The sequence below is a fragment of the Stegostoma tigrinum genome, chromosome 9, assembly GCF_030684315.1.
Source record: "Stegostoma tigrinum isolate sSteTig4 chromosome 9, sSteTig4.hap1, whole genome shotgun sequence".
In the NCBI taxonomy this organism is placed as follows: Eukaryota; Metazoa; Chordata; class Chondrichthyes; order Orectolobiformes; family Stegostomatidae; genus Stegostoma; species Stegostoma tigrinum.
In genome coordinates this window covers 71,572,601-71,599,658 of record NC_081362.1, presented here as the reverse complement: position 1 = coordinate 71,599,658, position 27,058 = coordinate 71,572,601, and the positions used below count along the sequence as shown (strand labels likewise).

The window sequence follows — 27,058 nt, the reverse complement described above, 5'->3', positions numbered from 1 at the left end:
CATAGTGTTCAGGGTGTGTGGTTATGGTGGATGGGTATGGGTGGGATGCTTCAAGGGACAGTGTGGACTTGCTGGGCTGAAGGGCCTGTTTCCACACTGTAGGTAATCTAATCTAAATCTTTTCTGAACCATTTCAAGTTTCACGTTATCCTGTCTAAAACAAAGAGAACAGACTTGCACGTGTCATTCCGAAAGTGGCCTAAGCAATGTCCTGTACAGCCACAGCATGACCTCCCAACTCCTACACTCAATGCACAGACCAATAAGGGCAAGCATACCAAACGCCTTTTTCACTATCCTGTCTACCTGCAACTCTACTTTCAAGGAACTGTGAACATACACACCAAGGCCTCTGTTCAGCAATATTCCCCAGAGCTTACCATCAAGTGTATCAGTCCTGCAATGACTTGCCTTTCTGAAATGCAGCATGTCACATTTATCTAAATTAATCTCCATCTACCAATTCTCAGCCCACCAGCCGATCTGATCAAGGTCATGTAATACCCTGAGGTAACCTTTTCGGTTGTCCACTACCCCTCCAATTTTGGTGTCACCTTCATACTGACTAACCATATCTCCTATGTTCACAACCAAATCAGCACAAATCCTTGTGGCATACTGCTGGTCACAGGCCTCCAGTCTGAAAAGCAACCATCCACCACTACCTCTCCTACTTTTACCAAAGAAACAGCACACAAGGGAAGAGAGTACTGCCAAATGTTTACAATTTTATGTACTATACACATGCCCAAACCACGCTGATCATAGTTAACCAAATCTCCACATTGTTGTTTCACAATTCCCTTATGAAAACCTGCAACCTGATGCAGATCAAATGCAGCAAATATTTAATTCAGTATTAACTACAATCACTTCATTTAGGAACATGATTCAAGATTGAAATTTGTTGACGTATGTGAATTACTTGTGCTCCACTGTCATAATTCATCATACATACAGAAGTCAAAGAGTGTCTTTGTCATCTGACAGACAAACTGCTCAATATCCAACTTTAACAAAATCTTACATGTATAAGAATATACTGGATATTATAATGCCATTTAACATTAACAACGGAATGAAACCTGGCTTGAGATCTTTTTCTCTTTGCAGATGATTAACATTTTGATTAGTCACTAAAGCACAGTCGCAAGGCTGCAAATGTTCTTGAATAACAGAACATAAGCTTAACTACACAAAAGAAAAAGAAACCAAGTAATGTATTTGCAGAAAGGTTCAGATCTATTAATAGAAACATCAAAACCAAGTTTCAACATTTTTCATACCATCCACCACAAACTTAATTCCAAAAAGTCACTGTCCAGTTTCTTTTTCTTGAATTGTAAAGACAACCTGACATACCTTTCAGAATCCAGTTCACAAATTTCTTAATTCTCGGGGCATCAGGTAAACTGTCCGGAGACTTTTAAAAAAAATTCACAGAACTGACAAACTCTTTCAGACTTCTATCTTAAAATTCAACTTCCAAAAATTATTTTTTACATATATCACAACATGCAGCACAAAAACAAATAATTTAGTCAAACTCGTCTATTCTGGTGTTTACTCTTCACGTGAGCCTCTCCCAACTTACCTCACCTAAACTGGTCACAAAACCAGCTATTTCCTTCTTCTTGATCTCCTTGTCCACTTTCCCATGAAGTGCTTCTAAAGCCATGCCCAACAGGAGTGAGCTGCATATTCTTCCCATTGTTTGGATGAAGACATTATTCTAAACAATCCATTGGATTTCTTTGCAATTATCTTTCCCAACAGACACTCATGATGCTTTTCCCCTTAAGAGGGAATCCACTTAATCAAACCTTTTCATAAATTTTAAAGATCTTCATTAAGTTACCCCTCGGGAATTTTGTTCTCTCGTGATAAAAGAAAGACACATTCTGACAAACATTTCCTGCTAAAGCTTATCCATGCATTCCTGGTGTCATTCCTTTCAACTTCTCTGGAGCCTCTCTAGTGTCTTATATTCCTATTGCAAGGACAATGGTCAGTTCTATTCACGGGATGTCTGGTTTGCAATGCCAAGTAATGCCAACAGTGCAATTCCTACACCGAATGACATTACCATGAAGGGTTCTCCTTCTCAACTTCTTCCCTCTCCATGAAGTGTGGTGACCCTCAAATCAAATCACCTTGTGTGTCTCTCAAATGAGAGACAGCAGTCCTGCGGTCCAGTCAGACTATGGTGACTTTACCTTTTATTTTTCTTACAATGAGGCAACCAGAACTGCACACAATACTCTAAAGGTTCTTTAACAAAGGCTTAATACTGGTTTAACTAGACTTCTCCACATTGCAATCTTCTAGAAAAAAAACTTTGCACTTGATTTGCTGTATGGTTTCTTGTTACTAGCCTCACAAACAAATGGCAACTTTCTAGTGGATGGTGTATCTGTAATTCAAGAGATACAATTCCTCTACCCGACATAGACTTATACTGCCCAATTTATATGACTCCCCATTCTTCACATCAAAATATATTATTTCACATTTATTTGTGTTGAATTTCATTTGCTAATTATTTGTCCATTCTGTAACATCATTAATAGTCCTTCCTGGTAATTTATTTAGTCTTCCTCAGTATTGACCATCATGTTCCCAAATTGGTTTCATCTGTAACTTTAGAAACAAATTGTGTTGTCACTGGTAATTTATGTTTTAAACTTTTCTTTCTATGTGTCAAGGATACAATCAGTTACTTTATACAGGTCTGCACTTTCCCAGTTCAGAGAGATGAAGTCAATTTAATAACAAGGACAATTGAGTATTAAAGAAAATAAAGGTTACTTTATTTGGCAACACTTGACCCGGATGTTAACCAAAGCGTGAAGTCTCAGTTACACAACTTGCCTACACTAACAAACATTGAACATAGGTGTGTAACAAAATAGAAATTAAAAATGTAAATAATAAATAAAATATCCAATTTCATTCCATTGCTTTTGATACCGGGCTAATGTTTCTCAAGTTGTTAATTTGACTAAAGTGAAGGTCTTAAAAACATAGCAATTTTTCAGAGATTACAACAGTTCCTTTTGCTGACTTGCCCAGAAATTAAATTTGCATGAGAACTTGAATGTGGAACAGGCTAGAGGAGAGAGAATCCTTTATTCTCTTTCATTATACTAAGGTTCAGCATTTTAGGTATTTAGATGGCTACAGCAGTCAAATGGCCTGGAGTGCTGGCATCTCTTTCTGATGGAATTCTGTCCAGAACCATTTCGAATTTTTCTGCTCCAAGTTTCTTAGACTGCAAAGCATTATACATGTGGCAAGTCATGGTCCAAGAAAGGTATCATAGTAATTCAAAAAGCAATCTGTTACCTTCCGCTCAGCTGCAGTTTTGGATGACCTATTCCTATGTTTTCAACAAAATAAATTGATGCTCCTACAACGAAAGCATCAAACAATTTTGTTTGCCCTGACCAAAACATTGGTAATTCAATCAAATCGAAGGTTCAGTTTGTCCCCTAAATAATAAGATAATTCAATCGTAGGCTATGACAATGATGATGTTCCTGAGAATAATAATTCACGTTCAGTGGATTCTAGACCAGTAACATGGACACTATATTGCTATAGTGACATCTATAATACAAAAAGTTAACAGAATAAGTACACACTGTTCTAAAAGATTAAACATACAGGTCACTATATTAAGCCATATGCTTTTCAAGGCTTTACTGCCACGCTTTACCTACCCAGCCCGAGCATGTCCTGTCACCAGGGAATTAAACACCATTTCTGTAATTGGTAGATCCTTACTCTTCATGAAGCCTAGGATTTTACTAAAAGACAACAGAAAAATTTCAACAAAAGTTAACAATGCTTAGCTCTACACCCTAACATAAAATTAAAAAGATCACTTATATGATAAACAGAGATAAATACCCAGACTTGGCATATAACTATTTCTGGTGATCAACAAACCCATTCAATTCAATTTAATTTAAATATAAAATGAATACATGCACACACAGACAAACATACATCATGAGTTTCGTAACTGTTGATCTTTATCACTTGCATTACATGCGGAATTTAGAAATGAGAAAGGGAAGTGAAGATAGAATGGTCTTTCAAGTAGAGATAAGTGTGGAGCTGGAGGAACACAGCAGGCCAGGCAGCAGAGGAGCAGGAAAGTTGACATTTCACATCAGGACTCTTCTTCAAAAATGGGGAGGGGGAAGGGGGCTCAGAAATAAAGAGACAGAAGAGGGGTGGAGCTGGGGGAGGTGAGTCCAGGTGAGTGGTGAGGATTGGTCAGTGAGGTGGGAGGGGCAGATAGGTGGGAGTGAAGATGGACAGATTGTGTCAGGTCAAGGAGGCAGGGATGACAGGGAGCATTGGTCATGAGATGAGGCCGGGGGCGGGGAGATCTTAAAACTAGTAAAATCCACGTTTAGGCCATTGGGCTGTAGGTTCCTAAGGCAGAACAGGAGGTGCTACTTGTCCAGTTCGTGGACGGTGTCATTGTGACACTGGATGCGGCCCAGGATGGACATGTCACCCAGAGAATGGGAGGTAGAGTCTCTGATGGTCTTTCAAGCGTCCAATTTAAGCATTTTTAAACGTGTTTTAAAACCACATCTTCACATTTAATACCGGCAGCTCATCCAAACTGTTACCACTTTATTCAACCTAACTGGACTACAGAAGCTATTTGTCCTTTCCAGCAAATAACTGCATTCATTCCTTGATTATTGCTTAAATTGTGTCACCTTGCCAGTACACCAAGTTACACAAGAATAATTACATTATTATTGCTGCTTCCCACAATCCACACACAACCACAGCTCAGAGCTTGAGGGCAATTAGGGATAGGCAATAAATGTTGGCCCTGCCGGCAAAGACCACATCCCCCTAAATGAGTAAAACAAACAAGTTCAATGTAGCAATTATCCCAAAGATGTATAAGTTTCCACGAAATTTGTGGGTTGTGAAAACAAGACCATGCATGGGCGTAACGAGCCATTTAAGCTACCATTAAGATACACTGAACTACAAAAATAGCAATACATTCCCTAATTCTTAAAAAAAAACTTAGCATAGGTTGGGCCAGTGATTGCAAAGATTGAAATGAGACCATCTGCTTATTTGTGGACAGTAAAAATCCCACAGGACTTTTTAAAAGCACAACAGAAAAATATTCTCCTTTGGCTGGAACATTCAATTCAATCAACACCTTCAAAAATATTAACTAACTCATTAACCTCAATATTTGCTGCAGGAACCTTGTCTGAGTTAGCTATCATTTGTTTTTGAGACATAACCAGTATCTTGCAGCAGCAATATGCTAGCTGTGAAATGCTTTGGTACATCCCAAGGCCTATGGGACTAACTAAATACACAATAAAAGACAAAAAAAACTGTGGCGTGTGAAAAACACTGCCTTCATGTCACAATTCAATGAAATTAACCAGTTTTAATAAGTGTGCTTAAAACCCAAACAATCAAAATTATCACTGTTAATAGCAAACTGTATGAGCATTGCTGCGAAACCACAGCCAAATTAAATAAACTCAATAAAGTAAGTGAACCATTACCAGATAAGGCACACTGCAGACATCCTCCAAATACCTACAACCTACTTCAAGCTCTGTAATCTGATTTTAGTCTTGGTAATGTTTGGGCTTGCCAGTATCAAGAAATGAGTATTTCAACATTGTGTTATATTTCTGAATATTAAAAATCTTAAACTTGCAGTTGAACAAGAATTTCATTATGTGAACAAGACCAAACATTCAGGTTGAGAGGTTGCTGCCTTGCTCGCTAAGCTGGCTGGTTGTAGTTCAGGCGTTTCGTCGCCGTGCTAGATAATAGCATCCGTGTGGCCTCCGATGAAGCAATGTTGTTCTACTCCACTTAGTATTTACATGATCAGGTCTGTTGGGGTGTTTTGTCATTTCCGGTTCTTTTTTGCAAGGGTTTGTATATGGGATCAAATTCCACGCGTTTGTTAAATGCATTGTGGATGGAGAACCAGACCTCTAGGAATTCCCATGCGTGTCTATGGTTGACTTGAGCCACAAGGTCTATCCTAGCTCAAGCCAACCATAGACACACTCGTGAATTCCGAGGGGCCTGGTTCTCCACCCACAATGCAATCAAGAAACATGTAGAATTAGACCCCATATACAAATCCTTGCAAAAAAGAACCAGAAATGACATGAAACACCTCAACAGACTAGAGCATATAAATACGAAGCAGAGTAGAACAACATCTCTTCATCAGAGGCTGCACGGATGATGTTACCTAGCATGGTGACGAAATGTCTGAACTATAACCAGCCAGCTCAGTGAGCAAATCAACAACCTCACCCACAAGCCAGGCTACAAATCGTCACAAGAATCTAATTCAGACTGAGAATATTTAAGGTCATTTTACTTGTTCTTTGTGTGTGATGAATACATTGACAAATGAACAATTATTCTGTCCTCAAGGCAAGACAAGAAATTTTTAAACCTGGTTAAAGCAAACACCTAACTATTCTCATCCCATTTTCTAGCATGTCACCCATCAAATTATTGGAACATAAGAGCAGTAGTAGGCCATTCAGACTCAACCTGTTCAACTAGTTAATGAGATCATAGTTGATCTGTGGCCGAATTCCATATACCTGTTTTTGGCCTAAATCCCTTAATTTTGCTGACCTAAGAAAACACCAGCTCAGACTTGAAATTAACAAATGATCCACAATTACTGCCATTTGTGGAAGAGTCCCAAACATCTACCAGCCCCTGTGCAGAAATGCTTCCTAACATTCTCCCGAATGTCCCCTTCTTCTAAACTCCCCATCGCATGGAAATAGTTTATCCTTACCTACCCTGGCTTTTCCTGTTAACATCTTTAGGCTTCAGATAACCCATCTAAATTTAGAGTGAAAACAGGCTTAACTTGTATAATCTCTCCTCATTGCTTAACCCCAGAAATCCAGATATTCTTGTAAACCTACACTGTACTGCCTCCCAAAGCTGATATTCTTCCTAAGGTATGATGCCCAGATACATTCACAGTACTTTTCATGAGTTCCAACCAGGGATATTTCTACCCCCCCACCCCCGCCCCCGACAATAACTGCAGCAAAACCTCTGTATCCTTGTGCTCCAGCCCTCTAGATATAAAGGCTTGCACTCCATTTGCTTTCTTGATTAGTTTTTGCACAATGGATGCCTTGGCTTCACAAGTGCATGTCAAAACACCTTAAAAAGTAATGAAGGCTTATGCCTCTATCACCTTTACAGGCAGCGAATTCTATATTCCCAGCACCCTCTGAGTTTTTAAAAAAAAGTTTCCTCACCACTCTTCTAAACCTTCCGGTCCTAACTTTAAATCGATGCCCCATGGTCAATCATCCCTCCATCAAAGGACAAAGTTTCTTTCTGCCAACCCTATTTATGTTGCTCAGTTTTATTCATCTCAATCTCCTCTACTCTAAGTAAGAAAGCTCCCAATCTGTTCAAATTTCTTCCTAACTAAAATTCTCCAGCCAAAGCAAAATCCTGGTAAATCTTCTCTGCACCCTCTCAAGTGGAATCACATCACTCCTACAATGTGGATTCCAGACTTGTACAATATATGTAGTTGCAACCTAACTCATGTTTTTATACAGTTCTAACATAACCTCCCTAATCTAAAACTAGACGTCTTGAGTAATAAAGCCAAATTTAAAATATGCCTCCTCAATCAAATTATCCAAATGTCCTAACACCTTAAGGGACCGGTGTACACGCACAGCTCTGAGCCTCAATGCTTCTCAGGGTCCGACCATTCACGAGCTCCCTTGCATTGTTTGTCCTGCCCAAGAGCATCACCTCAGTTATCCAGATTGAATTCTATTCATCAATGATCAGCCCATCTGACCAGCCAGTTTATAACTTATTACAATCTAAGGCAATTTTTGTGAGAAGGATAGGTGGGGTGTATAGTGTATGATCTGTGAACTTATCAATTAACTCTCTTACATTCAAGTCCAAATCATTTATATAAACCACAAACAGCAACAGCGCCAACAAACATAGAATTTTCTGACTGGAAATCTCTCTCGATCGTCATCCTCTGCTTCCTGCCACACAGCCAACTGCAGATCCAATTTGCCAATTTTTTTCGGGTGCAATGCTGTTTTACCTTTGCTGTGAGTCTTGCATGCAGTATTTTATCAAAAAGTACAGCTTCATCATTTGCTGGCAAGCCTATCATTTGGCACTTTATCAAATGGCTTTTGGAAATCCATGTCCACCATATCAACTACATTCATCTGCTCAACCATCGTTGTTAGCTTAAAGAACATAACCAACTCATTTAGCATAAACAACCTTAAACAAATCCATTGTAGGTTTCTTTAATAAATCTGCACTTGTCCAAACGCATGCATTGTAAAACAATCTAGAGAAGTTGTCAGAGGTATTACAATAGATTGTTCATAATTTGTTTGAAAAACGTAGTGTCAGAGATCTAACAGAAATCTAATGCAACGTTTATTTAAGGAGAGGGAACAGAACACGCCCGGGGGAATTATAGACCAATCTGCTTAAAGTTGGCAGGAAAAGTAATAGAATCCTTACTAACAGAACAGAAGAACATCTACAAAAAGAAAAATGCAACAACTGAATCATTAGCAAGTGGAAATCTTGGTTGACTAAACCAATTGTCTTTTTGAGAGGTGTAAATTAGAAGCATCAATGGTAATGCAATAAGTGACTTACGTAGGTTTTTAAAAGGCTTCATAAAAGATGCCCCATAATCGATAAATAATTTGCTAATTTGGAGATCAGTACAGATAGGTTTGGCTACATGGCCATCTGTGCTGTAAACATTCTACGATTTTGTGCATTTTGCAGTCACACTAATTACAGTGCATGGATAATCTTTTAGCAACAATACCTTGCACCCTCAATATCTCCTTCATTACAATATGCTGCTATTAGTCTCTGGAAAGTAACCTGCACATTGGAGAGGAAAAAAAAGACGTTCAAGGATTTGCTTCATATTTTACACAATAAAAGAACTTTACCAATTTATTCCTAACTTCTACATAAACATTAAACAAGTTTTAAAAATTATATGCAAATCTACTTGCAAAATCAAGTCAAAATATGCATAAAATAAATTTGGTCCAATTCTGAAATATACAATGATTTAAAAAAAACTGCAACATAACAGGTCTGTTGTCATTTTAAATCTGTGAAATTTCAGAGTGAGGACTCTCCAGGCTCCAAGCTCCTTTCAAGAATGAATACAGTTTCAGTACATGTTATAAAATATGATATTAAACTGCACATTTCAACATAATTTTCAAAATACCAAAGGCAAATAGAGAAACAATGAACTTTGAAATTCAGTGGTAGATAGGAGAATAACTTACTCGGTTAGGCTGCACATTTGCAGATTCCATTTTTGTTAAAAACTCAGTGGGTGAAAACTTGTGCTCATTCTGAAGATAGACTTTCAACAATGCATTGTAATGGCTCACATCATAAACAGCACCTATATATCACAGATTATTGGTCAGTACAAGATAGTCAACACACTTCAACTCTCAGCTGTTAGTTATTGTTCAATTGCTATAATTTTGAAAGTTAAAACACTGATTTAGGATGAAAGTCAGCCCAAATGACATGAAAATCTTCTATCAGCTAGGACAGAATCATTCTTATGCTATCAACTGAGTGGGCATGCATACAAAGTATAAAACGGTCTATAACTCAGCTCCAATTGGCTATCTTGCTACTAAGGTTACAGGATCATTCAGGTGAGAAATGGAAAAACAGAGGTTATGTACCTCTGATCCAAGTGCAGATGAAGTTTTATTGTGGATGCAGCTGTCCACACAAACTGACATGTTTGCAAGTAAAAGAACTCCACTCTCCAATTAAGTGAGCTCATTGCTGTCATAGCTCCAAAAAATAACAAATCTAGTGGTGCTGTAAACGGAGTTTGTTAAGTTCTATGAAATGAGGTCATGGAACATGCGTACAATATCATTGACAGATCAAATTCTAAACATTAAACAGTTAAAATTTACTTAAATAGAGGCATAAAATGCTGAAAACACCCAGCAGGCCAAGTAAGCTCACAGAGAAAGAAATCGTGGACCTAAAACATTTTCTTTTCTGAAGGGTCTAGGCCAGAAACATCAGCTTTCCTGCACCTCTGATGCTGCTTGGCCTGCTGTGTTCATCCAGCTCTACACCTTGTTATCTCTTGACCTGAAACATTACCTCTGTTTGCCTCTCAACACAGATGCTGCTTAGCCTGAATATTTTCAATATTTCATTTCAGAATTCTAGCTCCAATTGTACTGTTTTTCAGTTAATGATTGCAATGCTTCTTTGTTTCCATGTGTCCTGAAATTCTTCAGGTTTCGGAGATAGCAAAAGCTGCTGTGAGCTTTGAAGCAAGAGCAGCTTATAGTCTATATGTTGATTGTAACAGCTGAGGATGCTTATCTGGCTGTTGAACTTGCCTTGACCAGATATCTTCAAAAAAACATACCATTAACTTAGTGATAATGGCAACTGCAGATGCTGGAGAATCCAAGGTAAAGTGTGAAGCTGGATGAACACAGCAGGCCAAGCAGCATCTCAGGAGCACAAAAGCTGACGTTTTGGGCCGAGACCCTTCATCAGTTTTTTTTGACTTCATTGTATTAATGAAAGCAAAGGGTTAAGTGGCTGTAGAAACTGTGAAATAAACATGATCATAATGTGTGACAAATTTTATTGACAGAATTTGAAACTAAACATCTTGTTGGTCCAGAAACTTAATAAATCATGAAAGAACTCAACAAATTATATGATTTATTCAATTCAAATTGATGAAATGACCTGAATAGTTATAAAGTTTGCTTCTGTGCCTTACGAAGTATAGATGAATTATATAATCTATCTGCCACCTAGATTTTTCAAATTTATTTCTAAGTGTTTATGAATATAGTAACTTGCCTGGAGCTACTGCCATTTTAGATCTAGTCACAGAAAGGAAATGGGAGCAATCTTTTAGCTTACTTGCGCATACACCGTAAAATAAGATAAATTCACAGCATCAATATTTCACATTTGTGAGATAATGAACAGACTTGTGACAATTGAAAATAGAGCATGTCACAACGATGTTTGTTTGTTACAAAGCAGAATAAATCTGGAAGACTGATTTTTCACTGGCCAAACACTAAGAAAACTCACAAAAGAGATGCACTGTATCTAAAATCTACAAAAAACAACTGGATTTTGTATGAAGAATAACAGTGAAGCTGACAGCACTCATATTTACAACTGGCTAAATAATACAGATGCAGAGCAAGATGGAAATCTGGATGTTGCTGACCAATTCCAGACTACTCAAAAAATCTGCACTGTACCAGTACCTCAGAGATTCAGCACTGAAATCCATGTTCAAAGCATGACGTCCCTATACTTAACTGCTAGGACTTTTAGCACCATGATACACCTGAATTTTTGGGATAACAGTGAAATAGTGGCAATGCCACTGGACTTGTAAATCAGAGGCCCAGGCTAGTGTGCTAGTAACACAAGTTCATATTCCCCACAGCTGCTGGTGGAATTTGAATTTAATTAATAAATTCGGAATTAAAAGCTAGTCTATGCTAACCATTTGGAATTAAATCAAATTTGGAATTAAAAGATATGTAATGCTCACAATGAAACCTACTGATGTCAAAAAAATCCAACAGGTCACATATGTCCTTTAGGGAGGGAAGTATGCCACCCTTACCTGGTCTGTTCTACATGTGACATGAAATTCATTTTAGTGTAGGAGTCTTAACTGTTTCCTCAAATGGCTGAACAGTGGTCACTCAGGTGTGAAACCAAGATGGTTAGGATAAACAAATTCTGACCTTCCTGACACTGCCTCAAGGTTTAGCAGAGTTTGTTATAACCAATCTCCTCCTGTAAATCATATATTTTTAGCCTACAAATGAAGGTAGTCTATCAGCCATATGTAAGCAAACTCTGGAAATTTCTCTTGACCATAAGCTTTTGAAGAAACTTCAGGTTATCCTTTACAGCCTTCAGATTCATTTTTGCAGAGAAAATAAATTCCCCTCATATCCGTACCTAGCTCTTGCAGTTTGTCCCAGATTCTGTGAGCCAAATCTGTTCTTTCTGACAGTTGCATCTCTGGAAGCAGAGAACCACAGCTACGGAGCAGAAGCAAGGCTTGATTGCCACTAGGAAAGCCTGGTTTGGAACAAAAAAAACACAACACAGCTTACTAGCTTAACTTACTACTGACCAAATTCCCTCTATTTGCAGTGATGGTGGGGCATGGAAAAAGCCTTGAAACTGTGTTCAATTCTGATTGCAGACATGAAACTGTAAACCACAACGTTGATCCCAAGTGCAAAATAAACTGTAAAAAAAAAACAAATGGGCACACTTAAGTTTTCAGCCACAAACAAAGCTGGCCAAGAAAGGAAAATAGAATCTTTACTTGAAACTTTATCACAGGCAATGGAAAAATTGGAAAACTTAAAAGTTTACAACCAATGCTGGTTTCCTACCAAACGGCAACTAAAATATGAAAGACACCAAGAATGTGCCAATTGTTGGAAGCACCTTAATGTTGAGATGATAGAAATCATTGAATAGTTGAGCTGAGGTTTGTGAAGCCCCCCCAGACTTCTTAATCTTACAAATAAATTATTCTTGGATTGCAATGTACTTATAGTCTGTGACGGGGCAGCATACTGACACAATGACACCAAGGGCCCAGGTTCAATTCCAGCATTGGGTGGCTGTCTGTGTGGAATTTGCAAGTTCTCCTCATGTACGTGTGGGTTTCCTCTGGGTCCTCCAGTTTTCAGCCACAGTCCAAAGATGTGCCGGTTAGGCGGACTGGCCATGTTAAATTGCTCTGGTGAAGGCACTGGATACTGCAAAAGCTATGGGGCCTGAAACTGAAAATGGACAATCCATTTAAATACTGTGGCTAAACACGTAGATCAGAAGCTAGAACTTATGCAGCAAGTGACCCATCTCCTGATGACCCTAAACATTTCCACCGACTACAAAGCACAAGTCAGGAGTCTGGCAGAATGCTCTCCACTTGTCTGGATGAATATAGTTCCAACAACACTCAAGAACTCAAAGACATTGACACTATCCTGGACAGAGCATTCCATCTGAATTACATAACTTTTTTAAACATTCATTTCCCATCACCGCCACCACTATGGCACAGCAACAGCAGTATGCAGCATTTAAAAGATGCACTACAGAAATTCACTAAAACCCCTGAGCCATCATCTCCCAAACCTGTGACCATTTCCACCTAGAAGGACAAGGGCAGCAGATACATGGGACCACCACCTCCTGAAAGTATCCCACCAAGTCATTCACAATCCAGACTTAGAAACACTTAGCCATTCCTTCACTGTCACTGAACCAACATCCTACAATCCTCCTGATCAATGCAATCTTCTCAAGGACAATTAGGATCAGCAATAAGTGTTGGCCTAGCTAACAAAATTACATCCTCTAAATGATTTTTTATGAAATGTGACCCTCCAGCAATGATTGAGAACTCTTCTCTTACACCTCTGAACATGAGTCTGATTGCTTTTATTAAAACACGTAGAACTAATCCCTTGGCATAATTTCTCACTTTCCTGCAGCCAATTCAAGAGGGAGCTGGACGTAGCCCATCGGTCTTTGGCTGAAAGGATCACGGGGTTTGGAGAGAAAGCAGGAGTGGGATACTGAAATTAACAATATTATTGGACAGGTTGAGGAGATATTTGCCCACTTGTTTATTTATGCTCCAAAGTGAGGGACGAAACATCAACACTGGAAAAAGGCCTAACCTGAACAAAAAGGTCAGTGCTCATTTTAACACTGATTAAAATTTTTACATGGAAAAATGTTTGTAACTAATTTTGTATCTGATATATTTGTATTTCTCTTAATTATTCCTTCCCCGACATAAATACAAATGCTAATTATTCTTCCTCTTCCTAAAATCCCAGCGTTGAAATTAAGAATCACTGTTTAATCTCCTTAGTCAATTACATTAACAGGTTTTTTTTTAAAACCTTCCTCAGTCTTGTGTTCCTCTAGAAGTTTAAAGTTTATCAAGCTGAAATGTGGTATAAATGATTTACCAGCTCCTGACTGACATCATCTTATTTTTTACAACTTTGGAAAAATCTTGGACTTCAGGTGGTTGCTTTCAAAGGAAAACAGCCTCATCTCATTCAGCAATTTCTAAGATCTATCTAGTTTGCCTTCTGCCATATTGATAAATACATAGATTCAGAGTTGTATAGCACAGAAACAGATTTTCTGATCCAACTCATCCACGCCAATCAAATATCCCAAACTAATCTAGTCCTACTTGCCAGCATTTGCCTCATATCCGTCCAAACGTTTCCAATTCATGTGCCCAGCCAGACGGCTTTTAAAAGTCGTAATTGTACCAGACTCCTGCACTTCCTCCGGCAGCTCATTCACCACCGTCTGCTGAAAAAAAGATGCCCCCTTAGGATGCTTTCAAGTCTTTCCCCTCTCACCTTAAACCTCTGCCCTCCAGTTCTGAACTCTCTCGGCTTGGGGAAAAGACATTGACTATCCACCCTATCCATGCTGTTCATGATTTTATTAATCTCCATAATGTCACCCCCCGAGCCTTCAATGTTCCAGGCAAAATAGACCCAACCTATTCAGCTTCTCCCATAGCTCAAACCCTCCATTCCCATCTTTCCCATCTTTCCTGAACCCTTTCAAGTTGAACATCTTTTCTATAGTAGGAAAACCAAAATTAAGCACAGTATTCCAATAGTGGCCTAACCAATGTCTTGTGCAGCCACAACATGACATCCCAACTTCTATACTCAATGCATTGACCAATAAAGGCAAGCTTACTGTTCACCTTCTTCATTACCCTGTCTACTTGCAACCCTACTTTAAACAAACTGTGAACCCACACCTCAAGGTCTCTGTTCAGCAACACTCCTCAGGGTCCTGCTGTTGACTATATAAGTCCTGCCCTGATTTGCCTTACCAAAAAGCAACACCTCACAGTTATCCAAATTAAACTCCATTGATCACTCCTGGGTTCATCCGATAAAGGTTCCATTGTATTCGGAGATAAACTTCTTTATTGTAGACTATACCATCAATTTTGGCGTCATCTGCAAAACTGACTAACCATTCCACCTATATTCACATCCAAATCATTTATATGAATAATAAAAAAATGGACCTAGCACCAATCCTTGCAGGACACCACTGGTCATAGGCCTCCATACAATCTAGTTTGCCTTCCACCATCACAGTGAATATACAACACCATCACAATGGCATTAGTGACTAAACATAACCTTTGAATCCATCAACTTTCAACAGACGCAGAAATAACAAGAAATTTCTCCTTCCCCACCATCCCAATTTGATGTCCAGTCTACCTCAAAGTTTACTGCACTTGGTATATACCATTCCTTACTTTCTTTTAAAAATGAAGTAACTTGCATAGCCTTGAAACTAGTTCTCAAATTTAATGAGCATCTCCAAACTTTTCTCTGATACAACAGCTTTACCAAAGAACACTGCTACCAAATTCAACTAAAATCATGCAGCTAAACTCATGCTAATCTTAAAAAAAGCACATCATATACCTGCAACACAATAACAAACAGAGATTCAATCCACAAGGCCATACACCCATCAAATTTTTCCTTGCTTTTCTGTACCTTCCTTCTCCTAATCCTAGCTTCAAATTGTCAATGAAAAGACGAATACTGTTCTCATGTCCAAAGTCCCACACCCTTGGGCAGAGCATGGTGCATATCAGATTCACCCATAATTTGGATTATCTGCTGGATCAGATGAGAGCTGACAGGTTGTAAAAATAAGCATTTTAACTTTCAGGTTTCTGAATTGGCCTGAGGCTATTCCGTCTTTTGTTACAGATGTTTGCAATCTCTGTGTAAAATCATCGAAGTAGTCACAGTGAAGGGAGTTCTGTGTGTTTAATTTTCAGGCTTCAGATTGATGGCAGTAAAAATACTGTTCAGTTGTTTCAGTCATTACAAAGATGAAATTTATACAAGCAAATGTTTTGCTTACATTGTATTTCAAAAAAATCCATTTTTCTATATTCACCTCAGTCTGAGGGCTGAAAGAAATGCATCTGGTTTGTGGGCAATTCTGGTTTTTAAGACAGCCACGACTGGGGTTCTGAACTTACAGCACAACATGAAGTGGTATTCAAAGTGAGAGCGCTGCCGCTGACTTATAGTCATACAATCAGCAACACCAAGGAAGACAAAGTAACAATGAAACAAAAAGCATTATTTTACACATACCATAAATAGTCAATGACAATACTGCATATAGGAGCACTTAAGCACAATTTTATGGAACAAGGCAATAAAGGCTCAATATCCAATTAGCTGCTCCCAGATTCTGCCTCTTCAAAGAAAATTGTTGGAGCGAGCGGAGTCTAAAAAGGAAATTCAGTACGGGATGGCAATGGCTGAAAATCTACCTACTTCCTCGTTAACAGGAGTCAACACTGGCAGAGTCCAGAAACTGGCCACCCACTTTCTCTCTACTGGTAAATGGAACCATTTCAACATGTTAAAACTAGATAATAAATTAATAGTGAATGTCTTTTACCTTGGTAAAACCTAGAACATGGAAAAACTTAATTTCTGGAACCCATCCTGAGAAATATGGTGGTGTGGAAGAAGATGGAGTTAACCTGAAAGGTCAGCAATTTGCACGTTAAATGACAAAGCACACTCAAAAGATCCAAATGGCCAACTCTCATCCATTCCTTGCAGTCTTTTCATCCCAACTAATTGAGCTGCCTCCTCCACTGAATTTAATTGTCCAACGCTATTCACTACTGAATGCGGCAGGGTTACAGAGCTTAGATCTGATCCGGCAGTTGTGGAATTGCTTAGCTTTATTACTTGTTGCTTATGCCATTTGGTGTGCAGGTAGTCTTCAGTTGTAACTTCATCAGCTGCCACCTGATTTTTAGGTATGATTGGTGCTGCTCCTAACGTGACCTCCTGCACTCTTTAGTGAACTGGGGCTGACTTCTTGGCTTGACAGGAATTGTAACGTGGTAGGATGGTACTACGTAAGTTCAAATTATCTTTTTATGTGAAGCCTCAAGATTGAATCAAAGTTGGCTCACCATTCCCATTTTTCCAAAAGCTGTAATATCACTATCTAATCACACAATCCCTTCAGTGAACACGGACGACTTGATGGGCCGAATGATGTTAATGACCCTCCCAAGGGCATCCCAACCACCCTTGTAGAGATAACGCCCCAATCTCTGAGCCAGAAGCTCAGGATTCAAGTCTACCTGTTCTAGAAGTGTGTCATAACATATCTCAACAGGTTGATTAAAAATATCAACATTTGAATTGAGCCAAAACTTTACTTTTAGGAGAAACTAAAATCGGAGCCTTTAAAAACAGAAATTACTCAGTCATCATCAGATGGATTTCAATATGCCATCTGTTATTTAGAGGATGATCCACCCTATGACACAATCACAAATGTGTTAATTCTTCTTACATTGCCATCAACTTTTACATGAAAACCAATAGCTTAGGACTTTGAAGAAACATCACATAACAGTTTACACTTTTTAAAAATGTTTTATTTCATGTGGGTTCAGTATTTTTACTGCAAATTTAAAAACGTATTTTAAGTCATCGTATTCCATTCATACATGGTTCTCAGGTAGTGGAGAGTTCAAGACCCAACCTAGGGATTCCAGCATAATCTAAGGTAATAAGTGAGTGCAAAATGAGGGTTTGCTGCACTGTCAGGTGAAACATTAAAATGAGGCCTCACTCACCATCTCAGGTAGATGTAAAAGATCCAGTAGATCTATTCTCAAAGAGTCGCTAGCTAACAAACAAGCAACCAAAATTTCTTTAAAACGGTTCTTTCAAAATATTCCTCCAAACATTATGGCATTCAAGGAACCCCTAACTTAATCAGATTTCTGCCCTACAACCTAATGAATGATTGCTCGTGATGGGGAATCCAAAACTAGAGGGTATAGGCTTAAGTGAGAGGGGAACATTTAAAAGGGACTGAAGGGGCAGCTTTTTCACACAGAGGGTGGTGCACATATGGAATGAACTGCCAGAGAAAGTGGTGAAGGCAGGTACAGTTAGAACATTGAACAGGAAAGGTTCAAAGGATATGTACCAAACGCAGGCGAATGGGACAAAGTTTAGTGTCAAAACGTTTTACTCTCTGTGGTTTCAGTATTTTTATTGCAAATTTAAAAATGTATTTTAAGTCTTTGTATTCCGTTCATAAATATGGACAAATTAGACTGAAAGGTCTGTTTCCATGCTGTATGACAATGACTGGGGTGGCATTAAGGAGACTTCGCAAAATTGACGTTGATGGGAATTAAAGGTAACATTCTCCACTCATTGGAATTCCTTGCACAAAGGAAGTTCAGGTAGTTGGAGATCGATCATCTCAGCTGCAAGTATTGATGCAGAAGTCCTTCAAAGGTTTTTCTAAATCTAAATTTTCTAAATCAACCTGTTCAGATGTGTTATTATACATCTCTGGTGGGATCTGAACCCAAACTTCCCAGCTCAAAGGCTGAGACACAGCCACTGCGCCAGTACAGCCCTAAGTTTTACAGGGTAAATGTTTAATCGCTCGGAGGTAGAGACACTGCCACTGCACCACAAAAGCCCACACTACCACTATCTCTACACTTAACACCTTCAGCATCTGCACAGCTGATATTCAACACTTATAGGTCAAATGAAGGGATGTTTGCTGGTGATTAAACAATTTTCAGTGGCATTGGTAACTCCATGCAGCAAGACCTGGAAAACAACCACCTTGGGCAGATAATTAGCAAGCGATGTTCATACCTCCAACAGAAGGTTTAACAGGTTTTTATTTAAATCGACATAATAATCAGAAATCATCCAAATAAATACAATAATGGGTTAAAGGCTAGGTAAGCTGCAGCAAGTAACTCAACTAACTCCCAAAGGCTTTCCACCATGCAAGTCAAAGCAACCAGATTAATTAGTACCCCATTCACCACTTTAAACATACACCCTCCATCACCAGAGAAGTGGCAGTATTGTGTACCACACTCACAATGAATTGCTGCAATGCACATCAAGGCTACTTCGAGTGTACTGACTGAACTGACAACTGCTGCCACACTAAAGGAAAGATGTGATTGGACTAGACAGAATGCAGAGGAGACTCACCAGGATGTTGTCTGGTTTGGAGTGTTTAAGCTATGAAGTAGTTAAGCCAAGGGCTGTTTTCCTTAAAGCTGAGAATACTGAGGGGAGACCAAGGCAGAAGTCACAAGATTTAACTTGTATTTAGATGATCACTTGAAGGGTCACACCATACAAGGCTATGGATTAAGTGTTGAAAAATGGGATGTGTAAGCAAGTGCCAGAAGAAAGGATGGTACACAATGGGCCAATGGGCCTCTTTCCATGCTGTAAACTCTAACTGAAAGGACAGACATTTGCATAGGAACGCCAACGTCAGCAGTTCCTTCCCAAGCCATACACCATACCAACTTGGAACTTAACCACTGATCCTTCAGTGTTACAGTCAAAATCCTGAAACTTCTTACCTATCAGCATCTTGTGAATGTACCTATTGCAGCAGTTCAAAATGCAGCTCACGACCACCTTCTGAAGAGTGACTAGAGGATGAGCAATAGATTCAAGCCATACCATAAATGCCATGAACATACAAGAACACAATTTATTGGAATCACACTCAGTTTTCCATGTAAATGAACCAAAAATCCCAGTTACTTGGTCACTCCAAGAGTGCATTCAATTCAAACCAACAATAAGCATTCAATGGATTAAATACAATCAGCTTTTGAAACTATTCACAGCACCTATGGGACTGATCTAAATATACAGGTTACAGGTCAAACTCAAAGAAAAACAAAATATGCAGAGAAAACTATATTAAACAGCAATTGGGGGTTATCAGGTAAATCTTAAAATATTCAGAGACAAGAAGCAAAAGATTTTATACATTTTCTCAAAATTAGTTCAAAGTTCATATTTCAATAATGAAAATGGGAAGGAAAGCATTGTGCAAACGTTATGCAAATATAATGAAAACTTTGATAAATTAGGAACCATTTTTTAGAAGTGTTCCAAATATAACAAATAACAAACCTGTTCGACAAATATCATGAAAAATCTTCAACAACAAAGTTTTTGTGATGCGACCCGTTCTCCGTACAGATGAGTCCAACTTATTCAAGGCCCAGTCAAACTGCATTGATTGTTTGGCCCGAACTGCTGTGATCCCTTCATCTTTAGAAAGTGCCTTCTGCTCTGTGGCAATAGCACACAAGCGCACATTGCTGTTCAGATATCTACAAAACCTAAAAAACATAAATCAATTGAAATAGTTGCACTCTCTTACAAAAGTCACCTTTAGTATTGATAAACATGTTCTTGTCAGAGATTCTCTTAACTCACTGGTAAGCTAGAACATTAAATTAAGGGCACACAAGCAATGGTGGAGATAAACAACGAAGCAACAGTATGAACTTCTGAAAGTTAGCTTAAGTTGAGGAGTGTAAAATCATATGATCACTACTTTAGTGTATGGTGGCAATTCCAGATGAATTACGAAACCATGGACTCAAGAGACTCACCTTTGATCCCTCACTGGAAACAAGTGAGCTATTCACAGATCAACGATGAGCACCTGAGCTAACTTCAGTATGCTTCTGCTATGTTGGGATTTCTGTTTGCCATCCATTGATGGCTACTGAGGATGGTACATCAATATTGGGCAAGGCCAGATTAAGACAGTGTAGTGCTCCCTATTGTTCAAAAGCTAGCTGAAGGCATGTAAGATCAAACAAAAATCATTTGAATCACAAACACAAGAAAGCCACTGGCACTCACTGTACTGTATTTCAATAAACGCCAATAGACGAAGTCGATGTAAGCCTAGTGTTTAAGGAATATTTTGCAAAGGAGTGAAAGATGTCCTTCCACATCTTTTCTTCAATGGTAATAAAGTTGATGCAGAGTTTGTGACATAATTCTTATGGGAGAACAGTTTTCACTCATGGCACAAAAGTCCAACACACGTGGCGGCTCAACTACATAAAGAAGCTAAGCAAATGCGTTGCATTAAAACCAATAGAATTAAAATGGAAATTTCAGCACTACACATCAGACATCTTTCTGTTTTACAGTTCCAACTGACCTCAATCTGAAAATAGAACCACTTCTTTCATTTATTTGTATTAAGTTATTCACTTTTCATTGAGAATTTGATGTGCAAGGCAGATGAATTCTACTGTTCACTGTCAGATTTAGCGCTAATATCTCAGACCTGGTAGTAATGTCGGTCCACTGAAGAGAATTATGGGGAAACAACTTTTATATTCTACCCCATTTAAACATCCTGTGGAAACCGTTGTGAAAACTCAGTTTACTACAACATTTTTATGTTATGCTCATGGCACAAAGATTTTGGATTAACTTTTCCAAGTAGGTAAAAGAAAATTTTCCCAACATTACACCGTGCAAACCACTCACTATTTACTTGATCTCTGCCACAAATCATTTATGTCAGAAGTAACACTGTGGCAGCCTTCCGATTGTTAAGCCCCAAAGTGGTTTCAGAACTAGGTGATCTATAACTGAAAAGAGTCATCGAGTTGTACAGCACAAAAACGGACCATGTGGTCCTACCTGTACATGCCAACCAGATATTCTAAATTAATCTAATCTCATTTGCCAGCATTTGGCCCATATGCCTCTAAACCATTCCTATCCATTTACCCATCCAGATGCCCTTTAAATGCTGTAACTGTACCAGCTTCCACCACTTCCTCTTGATTTGCTCAGTCTAACAGATGTGAGTAACATTGTGAACAAAGCAAGTCAGAAGTAAATTTGCAAAAACTTGTAATGCCAATGGGGAAAAAAAATCTATATTTTAATACTGACCAGGTCTGGCAGCATCTGTGGAGAGAGAAAAGCAAAGTTCTTTCTCTCCTCACAGATGGGCCAATCTTGTCAGTTTCTCCAGTATTTTGTTTTTACTTCATGTTTCCAGCATTTACAGTACTTTTGCTTTTATAAGTGCTTAATTCACTGCCATTTTTCTACTAGGTATGCCCATCTTAAAGAAGTTCCACTTGTCTCCAACAGGCTTTCCATTTAAATTTTACAACACTCCTTTGCTCTCCACAGATGCTGCCAGGCTCAAGTTTCTCAGCATTTTCTGCTTTAAAATTTCTAGCATCCACACTATTTTGCTTTTATCTCAATACCTACCCCAGTTAAATGTTTGTCTCGCCAAAACTTCAATGATTTTATCCCAATATAACTATCTTAAACATGCTTTCTGTACAATCAGTATTTCAGTTTTGAATTATAGAAATATTTCCTGCCATAAGCCTTTTCAGTGTAATCTTAAACCAGCAACTGAAACAATTGAGGCCAAGTGTATTTATCCAGAAGTCTTATTTATTCACCACAAATCCAATTTAAAATGAATCTGCCATTAAAAAGCATACCTAACTTAATAGTTTATATGTCACTCAACCAACAAGGGTATTCCTATAGAATTTCAAATTCAAAACTTAACACTATCCAGCAACAAACAGAATTACATTTCCTCTGCATGTCACTACAAGTGGACTGAAAGATGAAGGATTGGCTCATGATTTATTTTAGAGTGCTGAGAAGATTAAGAGCGGGGGATGGAAGTCTAAGGGTAAGAAATATAGAAAAGCTCAACTGGCTAAAGTCATACGAGTGACTTCATATATCAGACGCCTGCCTGAAACAAAGTAGCAGTTTCCATAATCTTTTGCATTCAAAAGGTGACATAAAATTGATTTGACATGACAGTTAATAGTGTTTGCAGCAGCACTTCAGTGTTCTGATCACTGGAGACTGAACAGTACAACGAACGGAGTGAAGTTCAAATGTTACAGATAAGACGATAAGACATAGGAGTGGAAATAAGGCCATTTGGTCCATTGAGTCCACTCCGCCATTTAATCAAGGCTGATGGGCATTTCAAGTCCACTTCCCTGCAATCTCCCCGTAGCCCTTAATTCCTTGTGAGATCAAGTCGTCATCAATTTCTGCCTTGAAGACATTTAACGTCCCGGCCTCCACTGCACTCCATGGCCATGAATTCCACAGGCCCATCACACTCTGGCTGAAGAAATATCTTCTCACTTCCGTTCTAAATTTACCCCCTCTAATTCTAAGGCTGTGCCCACAGGTCCTAGTCTCCCCACCTAACGGAAACAACCTCCCAGCATCCACCCTTTCTAAGCCATGCATTACCTTATAAGTTTCTATTAGATCTTCCCCCAAACTTCTAAACTCTAATGAATACAATCCCAGGATCCTCAGCCATTCATCGTATGTTAAACCTACCATTCCAGATGTGGGTGAGGCAAAGATTAATGATGGATAAAACATGGATATATGAAGAGCTAGGATCACCCACCTAATTGCAGGACTATCTAACAACAATTGGAGGAGTCTCAGCTCCAACAGACAGCTCTCTTTGGTTGATCATTCATGGTATTTTTCACTCCAGACCTACACATAATTCTAAACTGAATTTTCAATGCAAACATTTGACCCAAAGAGGAGAACATCACATCACAATACAGCTCGAACTGTATCAGATTATTTTACATGTCACAGACAATGCTTACTTAGCTACTCAGTCCAGGTGCTTATCCAGATAACGGACTTTAAGCAAGCAGCTTGTCCTCTCTGAAGCCAATTGTCCTTCCAACTCTTTTATTTTTATTACAAATCCATCTGTTAGCTCAGTCCTTCCATTCAGGATAACGTATTGAAGAATGAACAGAAACTGTACCAAAATATGTACAACAGGCCATAAACACAACCTGCGTTCGAACTTGTTGTGAAAGAACTAAAAACCTTTTACAAAATGACCCACAAGGACTTAACCCAGAATGAAATTGGCACCCAAGATTTCCACATACACAAGTGAATCAAAATTTGGTCAGACCTACTTAAAACCTTGTGTTGCCAGCTTTAAGATTTTCTCTTGGATACAATTCTCAGAATGTGACCAACCCAATGTTAATCAAAAATGGAGACTTCTTCACATGCAAGTAAACCATCTGACCGAGTTGGGGTGAGGAGGCCCAGATGGAGAAAAGGCAAAGGATAAGGAAAGAGCAAACAAACGACAGCATAGAGGAAAGAAAGTAATTGTAAGGGTGGGAAAGAGGCCGGATGACACACTGGGTGGGAAAGTCATGAATAGAATGGTACACGTGGAGTTAGTGTTGGACAATGACAAAAACCCAAAAGGGCTCAATGGGCAATACCATGAATGATGGCCTAATCCAGGAAGAAGACAACTATGGAAAGGCTGGGAAAGCATCTGCAGTTCCCATTATCTCTGAAACTATGGAAAGGCGGCGGGAATGTCGGAAGATGACAGATTTCCAAAGTGCTGGGGCACGCACAAGAGAGGGGCAAAATGAAGTCAGCAGAAAATCTACCTTAAAGGCCTGAGGCCAATGGAATATGAAAGATACTAATTTTGAATGTTTACAGTTCCCGCCCCACTCTAGACCCACTCAGCACATGGACCTCAAGGTCAAGAAGGCTGTCACGTGCAGAAGCGACCAGATTCTTCACTGTTTTCTTTTTAGCAAAATAAAAGCAACGTGAACATTCTCCCGCTCCTCTTTTCGCTGAAAAAAAATCCGATTGTGAAAAAGTAAAAGGACGTGGCAGAGCGATGGCTGTGACTGAATTCAAAGGCTCCCTGCTGCCAGATCAGCCGCAACCTGAGCATCTCTCTGCCTTACCCTTTACTCACTCACCTGGACCAACCGCCGCAGAGGCCGGGAGCAGCGACGCCATTCCCGAGCTGCGTGTACCTCCCGAGGCCGGGGCCGGAAGGCAGGCTGCGGGCCACCGGCAACCGCTTGACAAGACGGACCGACCTTAGCAGCGCCGCCATGTTACCAGGAGGGAAGGGTAGGAGCACGTGGTTGTACAGAGGTCACAGAGACAAACTAAACAACAACCTGGAAAGTACGGGGGGGGGGTAGGAGGGAAACATTGCATCTCATTATTTTATGATTAGAAGAGCAGCATTTATGATCTTAAGGTTCATTTTCTATTCTTTAATACATCATAATTAGAACATTTTCCGTCACATTACTATAGATTAAGACGATTACGATCGAGTTACATAAGATTGCCCCCCCCCATCCCGTCGCACCGCTAGTAGAGTCACAAAGGGTGGCGGGCTGAAGGTTTTCCCCGAGTTGTCTAGATGTGGAGCATTTCGCAGGCGCGCAGCCATTTTAATAGGGTACCAACTGACAGTAACTTTAGGAACCAGCCTTTTTATTTTGTGTGGATGATCCAGTTGTGTGATGGAATTCAGTTTCTTTTTAAAAAAAGGAAAAGGAAATATCTGGCAGACTGGAGGTAACAAATGTTGGAAAGACTCGAAGTAGACCACGCCTGTAGGGTGGGGGAGAAACGGCGTTTGATATTTCAGTTTAATTTCCATTCGTGAATACGGATTCCACATTGGAGCAGATATTTACATGCTGCTTCTCAAATTCAATTACCCATTGCGTCTCATTCCCGCCTGAACCTTGGGCTGGCTGCTTTAATTAAACCGTTCATGATCTTAAACCGTCGTTTGCTAATTCTTTCAAGCCGCAATGTCCGGCTTCCCATTTCCCAAATCTCCAGATTTAAGTTCATACGAAACTTCTGCCTCAATCACCCCTTTAGCCAACTTCAAATTTAACACTGCGAGATAACAAGAACTGCAGATGCTGGAGAATCCAAGATAACAAAGTGTAGAGCTGGATGAACACAGCAGGTCAAGCGGCATCTCAGGAGCACAAAAGCTAAAATTTCGGGCCTAGACCCTTCATCAGAGAGAGGGATGGAATGAGGGTTCTGGAATAAATAGGGAGAGAGGGGGAGGCGGACCGAAGATGGAGAGAAAAGAAGATAGGTGGAGAGGGTGTAGGTGGGGAGATAGGGAGGGGATAGGTCAGTCCAGGGAAGACGGACAGGTCAAGGAGGTGGGATGAGGTTAGTAGGTAGATGGGGGTGCGGCTTGGGGTGGGAGGAAGGGATGGGTGAGAGGAAGAACAGGTTAGGGAGGCAGAGACAGGTTGGACTGGTTTTGGGATGCAGTGGGTGGAGGGGAAGAGCTGGGCTGGTTGTGTGGTGCAGTGGGGGGAGGGGACGAACTGGGCTGGTTTTGGGATGCGGTGGGGGAAGGGGAGATTTTGGAACTGAAGTCCTCATTGATACCATTGGGCTGCAGGGTTCCCAGGCGGAGTATGAGTTGCTGTTCCTGCAACCTTCGGGTGGCATCATTGTGGCAGTGCAGGAGGCCCATGATGGACATGTCATCTAAAGAACGGGAGGGGGAGTGGAAATGGCTGGCGACTGGGAGGTGCAGTTGTATTTTAGTTTACATTTTATTAACAAAGTGTGGAGCTGGATGAACACAGCAGGCCAAGCAGCATCTCAGGACCACAAAAGCTGACGTTTCGGGCCTAGACCCTTCATCAGAGAGGGGGATGGGGAGAGGGAACTGGAATAAGTAGGGAGAGAGGGGGAGGCGGACCGAAGATGGTTAGAGAAGATAGGCGAGGAGACAGACAAGTTTCAGAGGCGGGGATGGTTTACAAGAGAGTTGCAGTGGGAGAGAGAACCCCTCAGGTTTGTCCGGAGGGAGGAGGGTAACCTCTTCAGGTTAGGCATCCTTATTCTGTCTCCTCTCCATCTATCTTCTCAATCCATCTTCTATCCGCCTCCCCCTCTCTCCCTATTTATTTTAGAATCTTCTCCCCCTTTTCTGAAGAAGGGTCTAGGCCTGAAATATCAACTTTCCTGCTCCTAAGATGCTGCTTGGCCTGATGTGTTCATCCAGTTCCACACCTTGTTATCTCTTATTACTGCAGATACTGGAGTCAGACATAATAGTGTAGAGCTGGAGG

At 39.8% G+C, this 27,058-nt stretch overlaps 1 protein-coding gene across 2 annotated transcripts in view; it reads right to left on the bottom strand.

Annotated features, from left to right (window-relative positions):
- lrpprc (leucine-rich pentatricopeptide repeat containing) overlaps positions 1 to 25,073 on the bottom strand; it is a 133,094-nt gene extending 108,021 nt beyond the window's left edge. For both annotated transcript variants that reach the window (XM_048535921.2, XM_048535922.2), the window contains exons 1-6: positions 24,902 to 25,073; positions 20,214 to 20,425; positions 12,100 to 12,222; positions 9,387 to 9,508; positions 8,906 to 8,964; positions 3,723 to 3,809 (exon numbers count right to left, since the gene is read on the bottom strand). In XM_048535921.2, coding sequence (XP_048391878.1) covers positions 3,723 to 3,809; positions 8,906 to 8,964; positions 9,387 to 9,508; positions 12,100 to 12,222; positions 20,214 to 20,425; positions 24,902 to 25,041 — 743 coding nt within the window. In that variant the 5' untranslated portion in view covers positions 25,042 to 25,073. The remainder of the gene's footprint in view (positions 1 to 3,722; positions 3,810 to 8,905; positions 8,965 to 9,386; positions 9,509 to 12,099; positions 12,223 to 20,213; positions 20,426 to 24,901) is intronic.
- Between the last annotated feature and the right edge of the window lie 1,985 nt (positions 25,074 to 27,058).